Below are 18,977 nucleotides of genomic sequence, written 5' to 3'. Positions count from 1 at the left end.
CCTGGTCCTCTGCCCCTCTAATTTTTCTAGAATGATCTTTCCCATCTTTGGGCTATTATTTCACATGCATGAACCCAACAGTACTTGCTTAAATTCTTGCTGCTAGGGTCCTCTGTGAACCACAAGAACTCTCTCTGGCACAGTCTTCTCTTCTCTCCTCCTTTCTCTGCAAAACTCTGCTTTGGCCTCACTGAACTCCCAGCTCTAGCACCTCAATGCAGGGAGCCCTTGAATAGCCTGTTATGGAGAAAACCACTAAGTAATGAAAGCTGGAGCCCTGTGAGAGCTGCCTTTGTCTTTTTCTGTCCCTACCTCATGCGCTTTAGTTCTCTGATATCTAATGTCTTACTAACTGTTGACTTCTGCGTTTTGTTCAGTTTCTTTTAATACAGAAAACATTGAAGATTAAAGTATCAATCTAGTCCTTTCTATTATATGTTGGCTGGTGACATCCAAATTTATGTTTGCAAGTCTCTATTCTTCAGTGGTGAATGAACTGGAAGGCAAGTGAATTTCCTCTGAATCTTATAAAATCAGTCAAATGGGACCAGTGTAGGGAGGGTGGGCCTCCTATTGTTACTATGAAAACTAAATGAGATAATACATATGGTATACCCAGAAGATTCACTCCTCTCATTCCCTGTGATAGAAAAATGATACACCATCTATGGAACATGGATTTTATATCAGCAAATACACTTAGTAAATGTTGCTGGATGGAAACTTCAGTCCCCCTGTACCATGGCAAAATAATCCAGCCAACAATGAAATCATGATGTCAAACAGAGTTGGGAATAAAACCAGACTACTCCAAACTTCCAAGCTTCCAGGAACGGGAGCCCCAGAACACTGTGAAGGGATCTAGGGGACAAAATAGAGAGGGGACTGTTTTTCTTTTTCTTTTTTTTTTAAGCAAGTAGAATGTTTTTAACCTTGACAAACATCCGAAAGTCAATAAAGGCAACTTAGAACTACCTGTGATAAAAAAATCTTTGCAGAAATAATGCACAGTTACTTTTTTGGAGCACAGAAAAATCTCTAGAACAAAACTTCAGAGGAAGATATTTAAAGACATCATAGTTAGGTGTCCGGAAAGAAGGGAATCATCTGGATCCTACAGTCAGAGACCTGAGTATGGTTGTGTTTGAGTATGTGAGCTGTGGAATTACTCTGTCCTCTCTCTTACTTGAGAAGTGTCTCTCAATCTTCTACCTAAGAAGTTCCAGAAACAAGTCCACCTTTATGTCCAGCTGCACCAAAGAAAATGTTTGCTCTGATCTTAGAACCAACCCTCACAGCCCAGAGCCAACTCTAAGATAAGCAGTTATTATTTGAGCAGTTTATACAGTAATTTCCAAGAGGTTTCCCTTCGCTATTTATGTTGGAAAGTTGTTTCTGCATAAGATTATGTTTACTGTAAGTCATGTAAGAGAATCTGTGCTGATTTAACATTATTTGCCTCCAGCTTCCACGTATGTGAGGCTTCATTTTGGGTAGGGTTTTATTTTATTTTTTTTTAAACAAAGATGGCTGATGAACAAATCCCACATTGAGGTAAGCCTTCAATTTGGACCTCCTAAATATTTACTAGCTACTCTTTGGCTTCTGGAATATTTTCTGGAATAAACAAAACCTTAATTAAATCAGTGAAGGTTCTCAAGTTGGCAAGACTCAACTTTCCACACCAAATCACTTTACGTGGTCTCCCCACCAGTACAGAGGTCTGGATGCAAGGAACAAGGAAAAGGGATAAAAATCTCCCTTTCCACTGGATGCCAGTGGCTCATGCTTATAATCTCCGCTACTGGAGAGGCTGAGATTGGAGGATCAAAGTTCAAAGCCAACCAGAGCAGGAAAATCAATGAGACTCCAATTGACCACCAGCCAAAAAGCTGAAAGTGGAGCTGTGTTTCAAGTGGTAGAATGCCAGCTTTTAGTGGGGATAAAAAAAAACTAAAGGGGAGTACAAAGCTCTGGGTTCAAGCCTAAGTACTGACAACAAGCAAATCACTTTTGCAGTGAAAGAGAAAGTTGCAAATAATAACAAGGTTTCCAAGGATTTGAATTCAACAGCTGAGCTAACAAAAAATGAGCCTAGTTTTGTCTCTCTCACTGAAGTGATTTTAATTTCCCCCAAATAGTCAATCAACACTGGTGAACAGGTCCTACACCCTGTGTCTTTTTCTATTTCGATTCTCACTTTGTTCCTGAGGCAGCGATGATGATTTAGAGTGGCATGTTGTTGCCATGGAGCCTTCTTTCTCTCCGCTTCTAGACTGGGGAGGATGTGTAAGCGCTTTAAATACCTTTGCATGAGTTATTGCTCCAAAGTCCTGATGAACTGGGCAGCTGTTCAAACCCAAACTCAAACCAGGAATGGTTATAGAGTCAAAGGTTGGGGGTGAAAGCTCAGTGCAGCACATAAAATCAAAACCAGTGTATGTTTTAAGTCATGTCCCGTAACTCTATCTTGAAGGATTTTACCACTGTGGTTTGGGTCAGTCTTCACCCCAGCTTCCACAGTTATTCCATGTGGGGAGTGATGAGCCTGTTTCCCTTCCCTCATTTTCCTGGGGGGAAGGGGGAGAATCCATCCCTGCAAATGTGGGCTGGCTGGTACCCCATGTACAGGTTCTGTAGACACACAGTGAAGAGGCCATGGCTCCATTGAACTGGCCGCTTATTCGCTTTCTTTGCTGCTGGAAAGCCAGCCTTTGACTTTGGACTTCATGTATCACAATGATCATTCATCTATGTTCAAATGGCTGAAGAGGATCACGGGATCTTATTACTGGGAGGGAACCAGGGAACAGAACTCTGCTGACTCTTTTTCCCCACCACGCTAAGGGCTGTCTCTTCTGATGAAGGATGGCGACTGGTCTTATGCCTTCCATGACAGCAGCCATGAGATCCTCCACTACCTAAGAAAGCAGTGCAGTCCAATTGGGGAGACTCACCATTGTTCTAAAAATTCATCTCCCAAGGAATTGTGATCTGAGTGCAGTCCTTTCCTGTCCAATTTTTCTCCCGGCTCTCGGAAGAGGTCGTTTTGTCCTGGTGGCTCATCAGTTGGTGAGAGGTGGGTCTCAAAGCTCCCTCTGGAGCTCAAATGGCATGAAGCCATGAATAAATGGCTAACTAGTGTCACCCAGAAAGCCAGGAGAGAAGCTCTCCTCCTTTCTAGAACAGCTGATTATTAGATTACTGTTCAGACCTACCAATTTTAAAGATTGCATGATACTAATAGAGTAATTAGGCTTCATTACAGTGTAGGAGGTTACTGGACCTCAGGGGGGAAAAATCTCCACTTCCATTTGGCCTGACAAAAGGACTCTAAAAACTGAGATTCTCAAGGAATTATGTGTTAATGTCTGAACAGGTAAAGACCTTGGGATGGAAACATTAATTAGTCATACAACTCACTTTTAATTGAGTACTTACTCTGTGCCATCACTTAATTTCCCTATACTATATTAGGTTTCTATAGCTAAACCTGAAGATTTATGAAGTACTAGGGCCTGCAAATGTTATTACATGGAACCCTCATGACAAATCTGTGGGACCAGGCACTGTGGTTCACACCTCTAATCCCAGCTATTAAGGAGGCAGAGATTGGGGGAGAGAGGGAATCATAATCCACAGCCAGCTCAGAGAAACATACCCAAGACCCTATATCAAAATAAGGAAAGAAATCAAAGGCTGAAGGTATAATTTAAGTAGTAGAGCACCTGCCTAGCAAATGCAAGGCCTTGAATTCAAACCACCCCACTGCTGCCAACAAACAAACAAGCAAACAGGAAAACCATAAAAACAGCAAAATACCAGTGAAGGAGGTTCGACAATTATGTTATCTCACAGAAGAGGAAACTTGGGTTCAGTGAGAATATGGAAGAATCCAAGGTCCCTAGCTGGAATGTTATAGGGTGAGGCTTCCATCCAGCTCTACTTGGCAACAAAGTACTCTTAATCTTCAGGCTGTATATTCCAGTGAAAACTAAATTCCTATAGGGAACAAGAAATGCCATTTTTTTCAACTTGATTCATTTTTTCATACCTCCCATTGCTTTTCCAGGAGTCAGCATTCAAGAAATAAATGAACACACTTGGTGGGCATTGACTGTGGATCAAAGCACAAGCCAGACTGAAGACTTTTTCTTTTTGCCTCAGGTTTCATATCTGGGAAAGTGAGGGTTGGCATGAGGCTGTGCCATCTCTAGGGTTCCTTCCATACTTAGTCTGCAATAAGGATGGGCTAGAGTTTAATAGGCATAGACAAGAGACATTTCATGAGCAGCAATCTGAGCTAACACAACATTCCTTCCAACAGAATGTTCCCTCTGCCCCAAATACCCATTCTCCACTTGCTTTCCTGGCAAGGTTCCAAGAAGTAATTCAGCTGGCCTCCCTTCTGCTCTTGACTCTCCCAAAATACAGCCTCTCCTTAATACACAAGACAAGCCATACAAGGCTCTCCTCCTCCAGCTCATGAGTACAAGGTACCCCATTGAGGAGGTTTGGTGATGGGCCCGTCTCTCCATCCTCAGACTCAAGATTGCCAGATCTGTAAGAACAAAGGCTGGAGCGCATTCCTTGCCAGATCCGATCTCAGTGCCACATATGGTTTCAGTGGTTGAAGGAATGGACATGGTCTATGTAGAAAAGCAGGAGAGGGACACTCTGGTATGAACTGAGGGTCTAGGCCAGCCAACAGTGAGAAGTTAAGTTAGTAATTAAGAAAGGATGATCCTAGAAGGGGCATTTTTCTCTCACACGCGCGCGCGCACACACACACACATACCTTTCAACTGTTCTTTAGGAAGAAAATTCTGCATTCTGAAACTGAATTTAAAATCCTTCCTTCCTTCCTTCTTCACTCCCTCCTCTTTCTCCCTCCATCTGTCTCTGTCTCTGTCTGTCTATCTCTGTCTTTCCCTTTCTCTCTTGGTATTGGAATTTGAACTCAGAGTCTTCCACTTGCTAGGCAGGCATTCTGCTGCTTCAGCTATGCTCCCAGCCTTTTGGCTTCCATCATTTTCAAATATAGTCTTACTTTTAGCCTGTGATCCTCCTATTTATGCTTCCGCACACAGCTGGGGTGACAAGCATGTATACCACACCAAGCCACACTTGTATTATTTGTGATAGGAGTTTGGAGAACTATTTGTTCAGGCTAGCCTCGAATTGTGACCTTCCTGATCTCAGCTTCTGGATGTAGCTAGAATTACAGGGATGAGCCTCTGGGCCTTGCTTAAATCCCAACATTTAAACTGACATGCATACAGAACATAGAATTGTCAAACTTGAAATTGTTTTTCTTATTTTAAGTAAATAAATTTAAGCTAATTACTAACAGAGCAAACAAACATCATAACTAGGATAAACCAAATTTAAAAACATGGTACATGCAACACTCAGTGCAATACCTTGCACGATACCAAGTACGTATTCTGTGTTTGCTGGATGACAAGTTGATGATATCTTCTCAAGTTTCTTCCCTCTGGTTATTCATGCAAATGGAGCATACCAGCCATCCCCAGATCTAAAGAAGTGTGATCATTTTAGAAGATTAAAAGATTCAGAAAATCCATTAAAATGAAAAGACTTCACTGTTTGTGTTCAGAATATAGAGCATGTACATTTATTTGTACCAACATGCTTGTCATTTTAATTCTCTGGAATTCAAAATAATATTAAATCATGGACATTGTCAGAGCATGTGGCAAAAAGGTAAAGAAAATGGTAGTTTAACAATGCATTTAAAGCTGGGTATGGTGATTCATGCCTGAAAGCCCAGCTTCTCAGGAGGTAGGATGAGAATCATAGTTCAAGATTAGCCCTTAGAAAATTCTTGGGGGCCCTATGTAAAAACACAAAAATAAAACCCCTAAAAACTAAACTAAACCAAAGACAAAGGTCTAGAAGTGAAGATGTGGCTCAAGTGGCAGAGTGCCAGGCTTAAGTGAAAATAAAAACCAAAAGGGTCTGGGGTGCAGCTGAAGACAGAATACTTGCCTCGCAAGCTTGAAGACCTGAGTTTAAAACCTCCCAAAACAATTCTATTACCTGCCTGACAACACATATCTAATCCAATGGAAACAATAGGCTGGGTGACATTTCTTTACGAGTGCAGCAGACCCCTGTTCAACTAAAATATCCTAGAGGAACGATCGTTGGAAAACATTCCCATCTGCTCATTAATGGAGAAGTTGTAGCTATATTTATCCAGGTGTTACCATATGATTGCGTCATTTTGCAATCTTGGGATTTAAATGCAAAAGGCATTTCAGAATTTTCTTCCTGATGCATGGGAGAGTAGGAAGATGTGGTGGTGGTGATGGTGGTGATGATAATGGTGTGTGTGTGTGTGTGTGTGTGTGTGTGTGTGGAGGAGGGTCTAGGAGGACTCTGCTGTGACATTTGTCATCTGATTTTGACTAATTAAGCTCCTTAGTTAAACAAGCAATGCGATGAGACAAACAACACATGCTATTGCCTACTGATGTGTAACAATCTCTGGTAGACTACCTAGGACAACATACCCGTGAGTGGGTGAGGCTTTATGGTGAGGCCCAGATTCTTCCTAAGGACTGGATTTCCATAGTTGTGTGACCCTATTGATGGTTGAGCTTCATCTCTGTGGTCTGTGCAGTTCTCCCAAGCTTGGTTCTCTTGGGCGTATTTATCACCTGTTAATTTACCGCTAATTGCTGGGATAGTATTTTGGAAATAAATGGAAAGCAAACTCAGTCCTCAGTGTCATCAGCTACACTGAAAATGCAAAGGGAGGTGCAGAGGAGAGATGACAGCTCCTTCTTTACATTCAAGAAAATCTTGTCACAATACAAATTGTCACCCCCAATTGCCTATGTATGCAAAAAGTTTTTACATCCCTAAGTCCTAGCTATTCAACTTGTAAAAGAACTCATGGTAGCAAGACCTCCCTTCTTGTGTATATTCTTATTAGTGCTTGTGAATTTAGAGAGTAAGTGTGAATCATGTCAAAGGGTTCCTCCCCCGATGTTCATGTATATTTCAGAGATAACTTATCTCCATTCCTGATTTTGATCTTCCACTCATCCTGGCTCCTAACTCTCCAGATTTATGTTTCTCTGTGCCTAGCTACTTCGAAAGTAGTTAATCTTTCTCCCCCCGCCTCACCTCACTGTGAGCATAGCTTAGTTGGGAAGAATGTGAGCTTGTGGCCTACAATTCTTATTAGGCTGTTAAACATTTCATATTCTCCTTCTGAGCATCATTCTCTTTCCTATTGGCTCCCTTGCAGGAACCATGTCCACAAGGCTTGTTTTGGTCAAGGAAGAAAAAGTGTAATTGATGAGGGGAACGTTGAAAGGCCTATTGGTGATTTGCTCTATTGCTCTATCCTGGTCACATCTGGAAAGAATGAGTCCCCTTCTCAGGACAACTTAGAACAAAGTCTTCAAGTCATGTAAAATAGTTTATTATTATAGGTTAGAAAGTATGAGGTTTAGTTGTTATTTCTGTAGAACTCGTACTGACTGATTCAAGGCTAGATAGTTTGGGGTTCAGCTCCTTGAACAAATTACAGAGTTTCTCTGATCACCTCAAGAAATGATGTAAGATTAAATAACATATAGCGGTAAAATAGTTCGCTAGGAAGGAATATATATGTGTGTGCATATACGTGTGTGTGTGTGTGTGTGTGTGTGTGTGTGTGTGTGTGTGTGTGTGTCCTTTGTCCGTCAGGCATAAGGAAGGAGACTATCTTTCAGATTTTTTTCTAGACTAGTATTTGAACGCTGTACATCATTTGGCTACAGCTCTACCAATAGAGGCATTCTTGCAACTCTAAAAGAAGATTTTATTTATTGCTTGATTGTGCATAGAATAAGCCCTGGAATACAGAAGATGTTGGTGTAAATAAAGTGAATGTAAATTAATATTAGATAGTGTACCCAGAACAAGTCAGGCTGATGTAATTTCTCTTCTCTTCATCCCCTGCCACCACCGCCCCTGACACCACATTCTCTTCCCTGGATTCTTGCAGTGGCTTGATGGTCTATCCATACCCTCTCTTGTCTCCCTGCAAGCCATTCTCCACTCAGCAGTTGGAGTGGTGATCAAACTCCAAGACAACTCAAGTCTTGTCTCTGCTAAAAGTACTCCAGAATCTTTCCTTGAACTTTGAACAAAATTCAAGCTCGGCACTTGAGCCTTCAAGGTAGCTCCGGTGCAGTGCTCTACCATCGTCCTCTGTTCCTACTTCGGCTTTCCATTCTGGCATTCCATTCATTTCTAAAACCACTCAGAATTTTTGGAGGGCTGGGTCTTAAAATGCTTTTGGGATGGACCAACACTTGTTGTTTGTAGGGCTGCCTAGTTCCACATGTTCTAGGTTGCAAATTACACATCACAATTTTCTTTGTGACATCTTCCCTCGTTGAATAGACTTCTACTCTTTAATAAAGAATTGTTCATTTTTTAAATGTATCTTTTTTTTTTGTAGTACTGGGGTGTGAACTCAGGGCCTCGTACTTGCTATTCAAGCACTACATGCCTCCAGCCCTTTTATCTTTTCCTCTTTTTTTTTCCCAGATAGGATCTTCTTCTTTTTGCTAAGACTGGTCACACCTATGATGAGTGAGCCTATGCTTCCCAAGAAACTGCGATTACACACGTGTACCATCATATTCAGCTCGTTTGTTGAGATGGAGTTTTGGTAGCTTCTTGCCTAGGTTAGCTTTGATCAGACTCCCAATCTCTCTTCTGAATACCTGGAATTTCAAGTGTGTTCCACTGTGTAGTTGTCAAGATTGACTATATGGTTTTTGGATGTTTTCTTTTAAAATTCCCAACCACTTGCATGTGACAGATATTCAGTATATACCTGTTGAATAAACATATCTGTTTTAGCTTGCACTGAGCCCTGACTAGACATTTCCGTCATTCTTCACAAGGGGTCAGAGATAAAAGTTGCCATTTTATAAACCGGAAGAATGAGGATTACAAGCATGAGCTCATGTACCCCAATTCACAGAGCCCACAGGTAGAGAAGCTGGATATGACCTGGGATAGTTGAATTCAGTAGCTGAGAGTATGCCCAGCTTTACTCCATGTCCAGGTGTGTCAAGAGGTAAGGAAGAGGACCTGAGCAAGAGAAACTGAGAGCTCTGACATCAGCTTGGTGTTTTATGAGATCTTGACATGGATACCTTAGCTCTTTTTTTCATCTTTGAAGTTACCTGTTCCAGAATTGTATTCTGGATTTTTTTTCCAAAGGGCAAAACAGGAAGTTAGGCATCTGGTGTTTGAAGTCAGCTCAGAAGCAATGAATCATGTGAACTCTGTTTTCCTTTGCTAGGTCTCTGTATGTTCTTAAAGCTGGCCCCACATTCCAGGGCCTGATTCTTGCAATTTGATCTTACTTCATCCCTCCATACTTATATAGAATATCCAACTTGGGTAGTTTGTGACAATTTGCATTGTTGACTTAGCTTTCTTGTAGTTCTGGAGTAAGGGAGTTGAAACAAGCCACGATGACTGGATAAAGAAAACATGGTACACACATAGCAATGGAATATTCTTCTGACTCAAAAAAGCAAGAAGCAGAGTCCTCTGGCACATGGGTAGAGTTTGTGAACATTTTGCCAAGTGAAGTAAGCCAGTCGCCAAAAGGACACATATTTCATGATTCTTCTTGTAACCCACATAAGTTCCTAGAGACAGAAAGGATGGGGGATGGTGCTTGTCTGGGAATGGGGAAGTTGAGAGTCAATGTATCATGTAAGTTTTTCCTTTAGCGAAAAGGAACAAGTACTGGAGATGATGGTGATGATAAATGTACAATGATGGAAAGATGCTTAGAGCCAAGGATGCTGTAGATGTGAAGATGGTAAACATTTATGCTGTGCAGTATTTTATATTCTATCACAATAAAAAGAAAGGAGAAAGACAAGAAAAGTTTGCTATTTTGATTCACAGCTAAACCTTGTGGAGTGGGTGTTGTGTGGAGCTCCTAGACTCCCTGTGTAGAAGCTGGGGTTTTCCCAGCTGTCACCCCTTCCTTGGAATTTTTCTTCAGTTCACAATCACATGGAGAGTGGGGTATCTAAGTGAGGACAGCTGACCCGTCCTAAAGCTCAAAAATAGTTTTAGAGAAAAACAAAACAAAACTTCTTATATGATAAGAAAAAATTTTTTTCCTTGATACTTTACTTCTATGCCAGAGAAATTGTCATAACAACCATATTAATACACAATGATGAGTGGGATTTGAAAGGCAAACTTTGAAGTTGTGTAGAGCGCAACTCACACAGGAAAACGGTAGCTTGAGGTCAACCCTCTGTCTCATTCTCCTGTGTTGGGGTCCCCAGTACCATTTCATTTGGATTGATGGGTGGCCGCCCAGTGTCTTCAGTGTCTGAACCAGATTCAATCAGAGAAGAAAACACATTGCCTTGGCCCTGCTCCATGTGAGAGCTTACAAGGAATTCCCGCCATCAACCAGACCTGGACTAGAAGAAGTCAGGCCTGAGTTCTGTGGGCTCCCTTTCATTTTTTAGGTTTGTGACTTCAATTTCACCTCCTGGTCCTAATTCTTTCCTGAACCATACACACATTTCACCCACAACTGTTTTCTAGCCTTTTTCAGCTCTAGGTCATTTGTTTCTTGTATTGGACTTAAGCTGTAGAGTTTCCCAGAATGCATTTCACCCATGTCAGTGAAATAAAAATTCAAAGGTAGCTGTAAGTTTTAGGGGTCAATAGAAAAGAAGTCCAAAATATGTAGTATTTTGGTAATATAGTGTACAAATTGAGAACTATTTTAATTTATAATCTAATAACAAAGTCCTCACAGGACAAGAGTGGATCAAAAGGGGGTGAGAATGTTGAAGAAGGTTCAGATATGTTCAGGATACATTGTGCATATATATAGACTGCCATATTATATGGCACTTCCTTTGTACAACTACTCAAATGTAATTTCTTGAATAAAATAAAAAAAGAAGCAAAGATGGCTGAAGATATAACTCATTATATGCACATGTAGCTAGCCTGCCCAAGGCCATGATTTCCAACCCTAGCCCCACAAAATGAGTGAATGAATGAATAAATGGATGAATGAATGGATAAATAAATGAATGGATGGAGGAATGAATGGTGAAGAAAACTCCTTTTAAATCTCCTTAGCCCTCAAACTTGCCATCCCTTCTTTGCCATTTTCACATCCTTCTCCATCTTCAGCTTTTGGAAAGAGAGGTCCACCCAGCTCCTCTTTCTCCCTACCCTTTCATTCTGGGGACAGCAAGGTCACTTTTCCAGTCACTCTGTGTAGACTGCTCTCTCAGAGGCCACTGAACACATTCCAGTGGTCAAATCCAGAAGCTCTTTTCAGCCCTATCTTTTCTGATTGCTTCCAAACATTCTTCTCTTTTTGGTCTCCTGACATTGTTGTGTTTCCATTCCTGTTTCTTCAGAGTGCTTTTTCTGTTTCTTTCTGCACAGATATTCTGTCTTCTGAACAAGTCCATTTGGGCAGAACTCATATTTTGGGGGCTGACACGGCTGCTTCTTTGCTCATGGCCTCGTTTGATCTGCTATTCTTCTCCTCCCAAATCTATGTCACCAGCAGCTGTTTAGCTGCCCATGCTGGAAGCTCTTGGTCAAGGTAGCCCAGAGGTTCCCCTGGACAAATGATAATGTCTCTGTCCCCTAGAACTCCTTCCTCCCTTGGCAGTCTTTATTGCTCCCTTTGTCATTATTGTCACCTATACCGTCACCTGCCTAACTATTTACTGCCTGTCTGTACAGTTAAAGTTATCTCTGTCTGCTGCTACAACCATTGGTATTGAAGGCAATCCAAGGCATTTATTGATAGATATTGTGGAATGGAAGAGAAACACTCACGTTTCCTTCTCTTCTTCAGACCCTAATCTTTGGAACTTTTTTTTTTTTTACCATTTTGTTGTTTTATTATTATATTATTACAATTATTATTCATCTTAGGAGTATCTCTCTCAGCTCTGTACTTCTCTCTTTTCTACCATTCGCCCTCAGAACCTGCACACTGCCCCAAAGGCTGGCCTCGAAGCTGCAGCCATCTCCTGAGACCACATGCTTGCTAACAAAGCTCTCTCTCATGAACTCAGTCTGCATGTCTCTTCTCTTCTCATGGACCTTGCATGCTAGAGGCCCATTGATAGATGCCCAACCGTCTGGAATTCTCTACCCAGAGAGGTCTGAGGAAAGCCACAACCGATTCCTATTTTAAAAGTGAGGTTCAAAGAGGGATTGTACAATGAAGGGACGAGCTAAAGAATCAGAGGCCACAATGCATTCTGTGAAAAATTTTTAAAAAAGAACCTGGGAGAGATCCTTGAAGACTGGAGTAACCAGAGCAGAATTCCAGAATGAGTCACTACAATAGAGATGATCAGCTAGCTACCCAGGGCAGGCAGTGGGTGGAGAGGGAGGAAAAGAAACTCAGTCATGGGGCCGGGAATTTGGCCTAGTGGTTAAAGTGCTTGCCTAGCATGCACGAAGACCCGGGTTCGATTCCTTGGTACCACATATATAGAAAAAGCCAGAAGTGGTGCTGAGGCTCAAGTGGTAGAGCTCTAGCCTTGAGAAAGTCCAAGGACAGTGCTCAGGCCCTGAACTCAAGCCCAGGACTGGCAAAAAAAAAAAAAAGAGGAAACTCAGTCATGCCAAAGTGAGATAGGATTTCCACACTTGTCTGCATTGGAAGACTAAAAATAGGGACATTTGGGGAGAGAGCTGGTGAGGAATCCTTTCATTCTGACACAGGCTAGAAGGAGGTTAGTGCCCAGGGAAGGGGTGTGTCTCTCACTCTTAGTGGCAAAATTAGAAGTGTTTTATTTTGGGTGCTTCAGACCTCACTCTCCTCCAACCCAGCAGATTTGTATTATCTTACACCACTATCAAAATGTCTTCCTTATCAAGCAATCTGGCATGTAAATTTATGAAGTGTAATGTGGAACTTGTAATTAACACATAGTAACATTTATATAGATATAGATAGATAGATAGATAGATAGATAGATAGAGATATTGATCGATTGTATGTAGTAGTATTCAAATTTCTGAGGTGAACATTATAAATGAAAGGAAGACTTATTTGGGCTGATAGTTTTGGAGGATTCAGTCCTTGGATTCTTGGAACCATTGTATTTGCTCCCTGGAAGCTTTGTATATCATGGTGGGGGGGGTTATCAGAGGGAATTTTGGTACTTCATTGTTACTGAGGGGGGAAGAGAGAGGCAGAGGCAGAGACAGAGAGTGAGACCAAATCCCAACATGACATTCAAGGGCACATCCCAAATGACCTATCTTCCGCCCATTGGGTGTCGCCTTTCCCCATAGTGCCATTCTGGAAAACAAGCTGTAGCATATGGGCCTTTGAGATACATCCTAGATTCATACTGTAGCCCCAATATATGATTTACTACACCAAAACACAGGGCTAAATACCATGGTCATTCATCAAATAGTGGCTGAAAGGTGTTTAAGGGGAAAAAAAGCTTTTATTTAGATGATCTTTATTTATTAATAATCAAATTGTTATTTATACGATCAAGTAATTAACATCTAGCTATTTATATGTAGAATGTTCCGGGAACAATCTACGATGTTGAAGAGCCCGGTGAAGAATCATCTATAGGAAGAAACATTACAAAGTTATAAAATATTTAGAAAGCCTTTTTAATGGCACCAAGGCAACACTTATATGAAACCTTAGGGAAACAGGAATCTAAATTGCTGCTATAAGATGTCAATTATAAAAAATTATGATATAATAGCCATAGATATCTAAGTTTATTGATACAGAACATGTAGAAAAGCTAAGTTTTCTTTGGAATCTGTGGGATTTGAGATTATTCCTAGAGCCTTTTTTTCTATCATTCTGTATTTTCTGAATTATTGTAATTGGCATCAGATGACTATTACATAACTATATGTGATGATTGGTGTGGAGAGAAGGTACTTTTGTGGGGGGGGGTCTCTGGAAATTTCAGTGCTGTACTGGTTTGGAGGGCTTGTAAAGAAGAAGCCTGTGGAGAAGAAGCCTTTCTGAAGTGAAGGGAGGCTGGACAGGTAGCCAAAGATGATGGGGTTTTACACTGTGGCCTGTCCCGAAAAGAAAATGGCACTGCTGGGTATTAGAGGACTTCACAGGGTAATGGCACACATGCAAGCCTTGTACAGATTAAATGTCAGTCTGCACTTTCACCCCTCTTTTATTTTTTTGCCTATCCTGAGGCTTGAACTCTGGGTACTGTCCCTGAGCTTCTTTTTTCTCAAAGCTAGCACTCTACCACTTGAATCACAGCTTTTTCTGTGATTAACTGAAGATAGGAATCTCATGGGCTTTCCTGCCTTGGCTGCCTTTGAACCCCAATCTTCAGCTGGAAGCCTCCTGAATGGCTAGGATTATAGGTCTGAGCCACCAGCACTGGGCCCTCCGCCTCTCTTCTTTCTTTAAAACATAGCTCTCAAATGAATTGAAGGCATTTCTTTGTTGATCTTTCAGTAATATCCTGCATTAATATTCTCAAGAATCAAAGCTATGTCCGGTTGAAGGGAACTCTTACTTTCTATTGCTCACTGTTCATAATACCTACATAAAAGGCTTAGCAAATTATTTTTCTTTAAAGACCACATATTTCAGCCATTATAAACAGTGTATTTTTTTCCTCCTGGAAATTATGTCTAAACATTTGCATCTTTTTTTCCTCATTAAATTCCTTTTCACCTTCTTTTCTACCTGGAATCTGCTGTTTTTAGGTAGCCATCGCCTGTTTGTGAGAGACAGACTCCATAGCCAGGATAGAACAAACAAACAAACAAAATACCACAACAGACCTCAGCAACAGCGTCCCTTCCTTCCCAGATTCCACATTCTCTGCTCTACCTAAAATAAAAAGAGGTCTCATCCCCGTGATTATCATGTATCTAAATGGAGGAATTCCACAACTTTGAAAAATTTTAAATTTAGGTTAACCAAATTCTATTTTATTGGTGATCAAAGTATCCTAACTCAGGACTAAGGCATGCTAGATGGCAGGAGGAAAGGCCAAGGCCAGAAGGAGGAAAGTGAAAAGAAATCCCTAGCTCTGCCTGGGAGACTGTGTGTATGAGAGAGAGAGAGGGAGAGGGAGGGAGAGCGAGCGCCCGAGCCCGATTCCCCTAGCTGGTTCCAGGCCGGGTTTTGTAGGCGGCCGCATCTGCCTCCCCTCCCCACTCCCCTCCCCGTCTCTCTTACCTCCTGGATGCGCGGCACTATTTGTGGCCGGCGTGGTGGAAGGACACAGTGAGGTTCTCACCCCCGCCCCTCCGCCCCCCCCCCCACCTCGGCTCCCATCCCCAGCTCCGTCGCCGCGAACCCGGGCCAGCGCAAGGATCTCCGGAGTTGCGGCTGTGCTGAGGCTGGGACTGTCACTCATTCTGCGATCCGCGCGTGAACGCAGCTCGGCTGTGCCGCTGGCAGGAAACAATCCTGCACAAAATACCCCACGCTCAGCCCGGAGCCTGTCCGCCCCGCGCCCCGCCGCCGCCGCCCCGCGCCCCGCGCCCCGCCGCCGCCGCCGCCGCCGCCGCCCGCGCCCGCTGCGCCCCGGGCGCACGGGGTTCACCGCCCACAGACGCCCCCCGAAGCCCCGCGGATCACAATGCTGCCAGCCGGGGATCTCATCTGGACTTTGTTTTTCCTGGGAACCGCAGGTACATTTTCTTCTCCTCCTTCGTTCTTTTTGTTTCCATCGGATCTGCTAATCCTCGCCCCCCACCCTCCATTTTCTCCGTCCCGAGCAATAGATTGTGACTGGAAGGGTGGTGAGGGTTTAACGTGCCATGCCAACACCCGAGCGTGTCGTCCTCACTGCCCAGCCCGGACACCCCCTCCTACCGTGTCCGGGGGCGCTGCACCCCCAACTGTCTCCCCCGCACCGCCAGCGCCTCGCGCCCCCTCGCCCGCCCTCCCTCCCTCCCTCCCACTTTGTGTGCCCGCCCGCCCGCCCGCCCGCTCGCCCCAGCCCGCGCCGGTGGGACGGGAGCGGGGACGCCCGCCGCGGTGCGCTCCTTCCATCCCCGCTGGAAGGCTAGGCGGGCGGGCGGCGGGGCGGGGACGCGGCGGCGGCGGCTGGCTCGGGTGGTGCCCTCCACGCGGGCTCGCGTTCGGCGGGGAAGGGGCTTGTCAGCCCCGGCGTCTGGGAGAGAGGGAGGAAGCGTGAACAATAAAGCCAGGGAGCCACCTCCCCCCCCCTCCATGGTTATTTCCCCGGGTGTAATAAAGTGGGGCGCACGCACTGCTTTTGCAGGCTGCTCCCCCCTCCCCACTTCTCCCCGCCCAGGGACGAATAACGGTTTGTAAAATGGGGCGCAATGAGCAGAATCGCGATGCCGTGCGGCGGCCGTGGGTGCACCCCGCGACCGTGTGACGTTAAGGTTTTAATATGTAGAGGTGTGGATTTATATTTATTTATTTATGTGCCAAATTGCCGATGAGTTGCAAAGCCTGCCATGGGCGGGAGGGTCCAGCGCTGGGTTTTGACAGGAGGAAGTGCGGAGGGGCGGAGGGCGAGGAGGGCGTGTTCGGGGCTCTGGGGTGTGTGTGTGTGCGCGCGCGCGCGGGTGTGTGCGCGTGTGCCTGTGCGCGCGTGTGCCTTTACACGCACCACGAGCCCCGTGCTGCGCGGTGCCAGGGTAGAATGGCAGGTAGCCCGCCGCAGGCTCCTCGCTCCGCTCGCCTGCCTTTGGGCGAGGTTCCTGATCCTGGCAAAGTGCGAACAATGGGGGAGCTGGGTGGACGACAGTGGGGATGTGGTCGCGGGTGGCGGGGCGGGGGGGTGGGCTGTGCCGCTGCCCCCACTCCGAGCCTGCGGGAGGAAGGCACACTGCATTTAAAAAAAAATCCTATTTCAATCTCCATGTGAGCCCACCCTCCCCTCCAGCCGCTCCCCCACCCCACCCCACCCCACGGTTTGCGCTCTGGCACCGCTGCACTGGATGGGTGGAAGAAAAGGGAAGAGAGCTGTGTGGGTTGGGCGGACCTTCTGGGCCCGGGGTGGGCGTGTGCTCCCGAGCCCACCCCACCCAATGGAAGGCTGGTGGAGGGGGCTGGCGCACGCCGATCGCCCCGCCGCCAGGTGCCGCCGTACCTGCCCTGGAGCGCCCAGCCTGGGTGGAGAGCTGGCGGGGCGCGCCGCGGAGCACCCAGCGCGCCCCCTCCACGGGCGGCACGGCAGCGGCGCTCACCCGCCGCCTCCAACCCAGTCGGGTCCCTCCCATGGCGACCAATCAGAGCGAGGCTGGCTGGGCGGGAAGCCGCGAGAGGCTTTTTATTTCGGCGCGGGTGGCAGCCCGAGCTGCCAGGACCCCAAAGACCTCCCTTCCCCCGTCCGGCTTCACAGTGTCCCCTGCACCTCCCGCGGGGAGAGACCCCGCCTTGAAGCCCATCCCCGTTGCCTGCGTGTCTCCGGGAGAATAAAATGGAGATGGGGGGGAGTGGTCCCCAGGAGGTCTCTGGGTCGGATCCGCCTGCCCTCGCCCTCTCGTGACTCTTCCACGCCTAGGCTACTAAGAACATCTCCATTCGCCCTGCGTGGTGCACGCTAGCGCCTGGGCGTCCTGACTGAAGCGTGATGGTTGGAAGGGCGCGGCGGGAAGCGGTGCCCCCAGCAATGCCAGGGCGCAGGGATGCGCACGCGTGCGCTGACCCACTGGCCGAGGGCGGGGGAGGCGCGAGGCGGAGCTGGGCGGGGCGGGGTCCCTCCGGCCACCTGGCTGAGGACCTCCAGGGATATGCCCTTCTCCATCCTGTGTGTGGGTGATCTTTCCTCCTGGGTGTGTTCCTGAGACCCCTCTCCTCTCCGGTGGGAGAGTGACAATGGAGACTTAATGTTGTGTGTGCCCTTTGGGGAGATGGCCAGGTTGTCTTCTCCATCTCCACGCCTGGGTGTAACCCTCAGCGTGTGGGACCCCTGGGAGTTGCATGCAGGTCCCCTGGCTCAGGGAATTCCCACCCTGGGTGCTGGATGCTCAAGCCAGGGTGCTGTGGTGGCCAGAGTTGCCAGTGGCAAAGTGTCCATTCCTGACCCCAGGACCAGACTGTAAGAAGGAGAAGAAGGCAGAATGTGAATCACATAGCAGACTGCTTAACAAAGAAGTTGAATGGTTTTACAAGGAGAAATAATTTTCCATTGTTGTTCCTCAAAAAGAAAGAAGGAAGGGGAAAAAAAAAAGACACCACAGAATTCAAGTCCAAGAATCAGGATGAAAACAGTTTGATACACAGCATGCATATATATATATATACATACACATATATACATATATATATACATATATATATCCGGTTCCCTCCCTCTTTCCCTTTCCTTTTTCTGTTTTGGTTTTAAATATGTTAGCATATCCAAAGAAATGGTAGCTTGGGGTGCATATGAAAATTGAGTTATAAGGTATGTGCTAACTGGAATATATTAAATGATCCAAGAAGGCTGCTCCTGACCACTGGGTATCTTCTGCCCAGGAAAAAAAAAAAATGAGGGTAGTTGAATTGCATCGTTAATTTGAAGCTATTCTGGGAGCACTTTTGAATGTTGTGTGGAAGGATGGTCTGGAATGGTTGTCACATGTTTAGTTGGTAATTTTACAGTCATTCCTTTAACCCATGAGAGTCAAGGAATGGATAGGATTTGAAAAAAAAAAAACAAGGTAAGGTCCAGGTTAAAAACAAAACTCAACATTTTCTATCTTTCCAAATAAAGTGCATGACATATCACTTGCTAAATAATTTAGGAGGCATTTTAGATAAGTTTACTATGTGCACAATTATAATAAACTATACTGTGGGCTGATTTCCATTTAAGAAGAGACATTTGTCTTTTTTTTTTTTTTTGGCTGGTTGTGGGGCTTGAACTCTGGGCCTGGGGACTGTCCCTGAGCTCTTCAGATCAAGGCAACCATCCTATCTCTTGAGC

At 45.0% G+C, this 18,977-nt stretch overlaps 1 protein-coding gene across 1 annotated transcript in view; it reads left to right on the top strand.

The window, feature by feature from the left end:
* Positions 1–15,368: 15,368 nt before the first annotated feature.
* Positions 15,369–18,977, top strand: part of Ncam1 (neural cell adhesion molecule 1) — a 239,589-nt gene continuing 235,980 nt past the window's right edge. Inside the window, exon 1 of the mRNA XM_090319502.1 lies at positions 15,369–15,720. Coding sequence (XP_090175628.1) covers positions 15,669–15,720 — 52 coding nt within the window. The 5' untranslated portion in view covers positions 15,369–15,668. The remainder of the gene's footprint in view (positions 15,721–18,977) is intronic.

The sequence above is a fragment of the Megascapheus bottae genome, chromosome 27, assembly GCF_031878675.1.
Source record: "Megascapheus bottae isolate mThoBot1 chromosome 27, mThoBot2.hap1, whole genome shotgun sequence".
NCBI classification, from domain to species: Eukaryota; Metazoa; Chordata; class Mammalia; order Rodentia; family Geomyidae; genus Megascapheus; species Megascapheus bottae.
The sequence above is the reverse complement of the archived record's forward strand: the minus strand, read 5'-3'. Positions and strand labels throughout refer to the sequence as shown.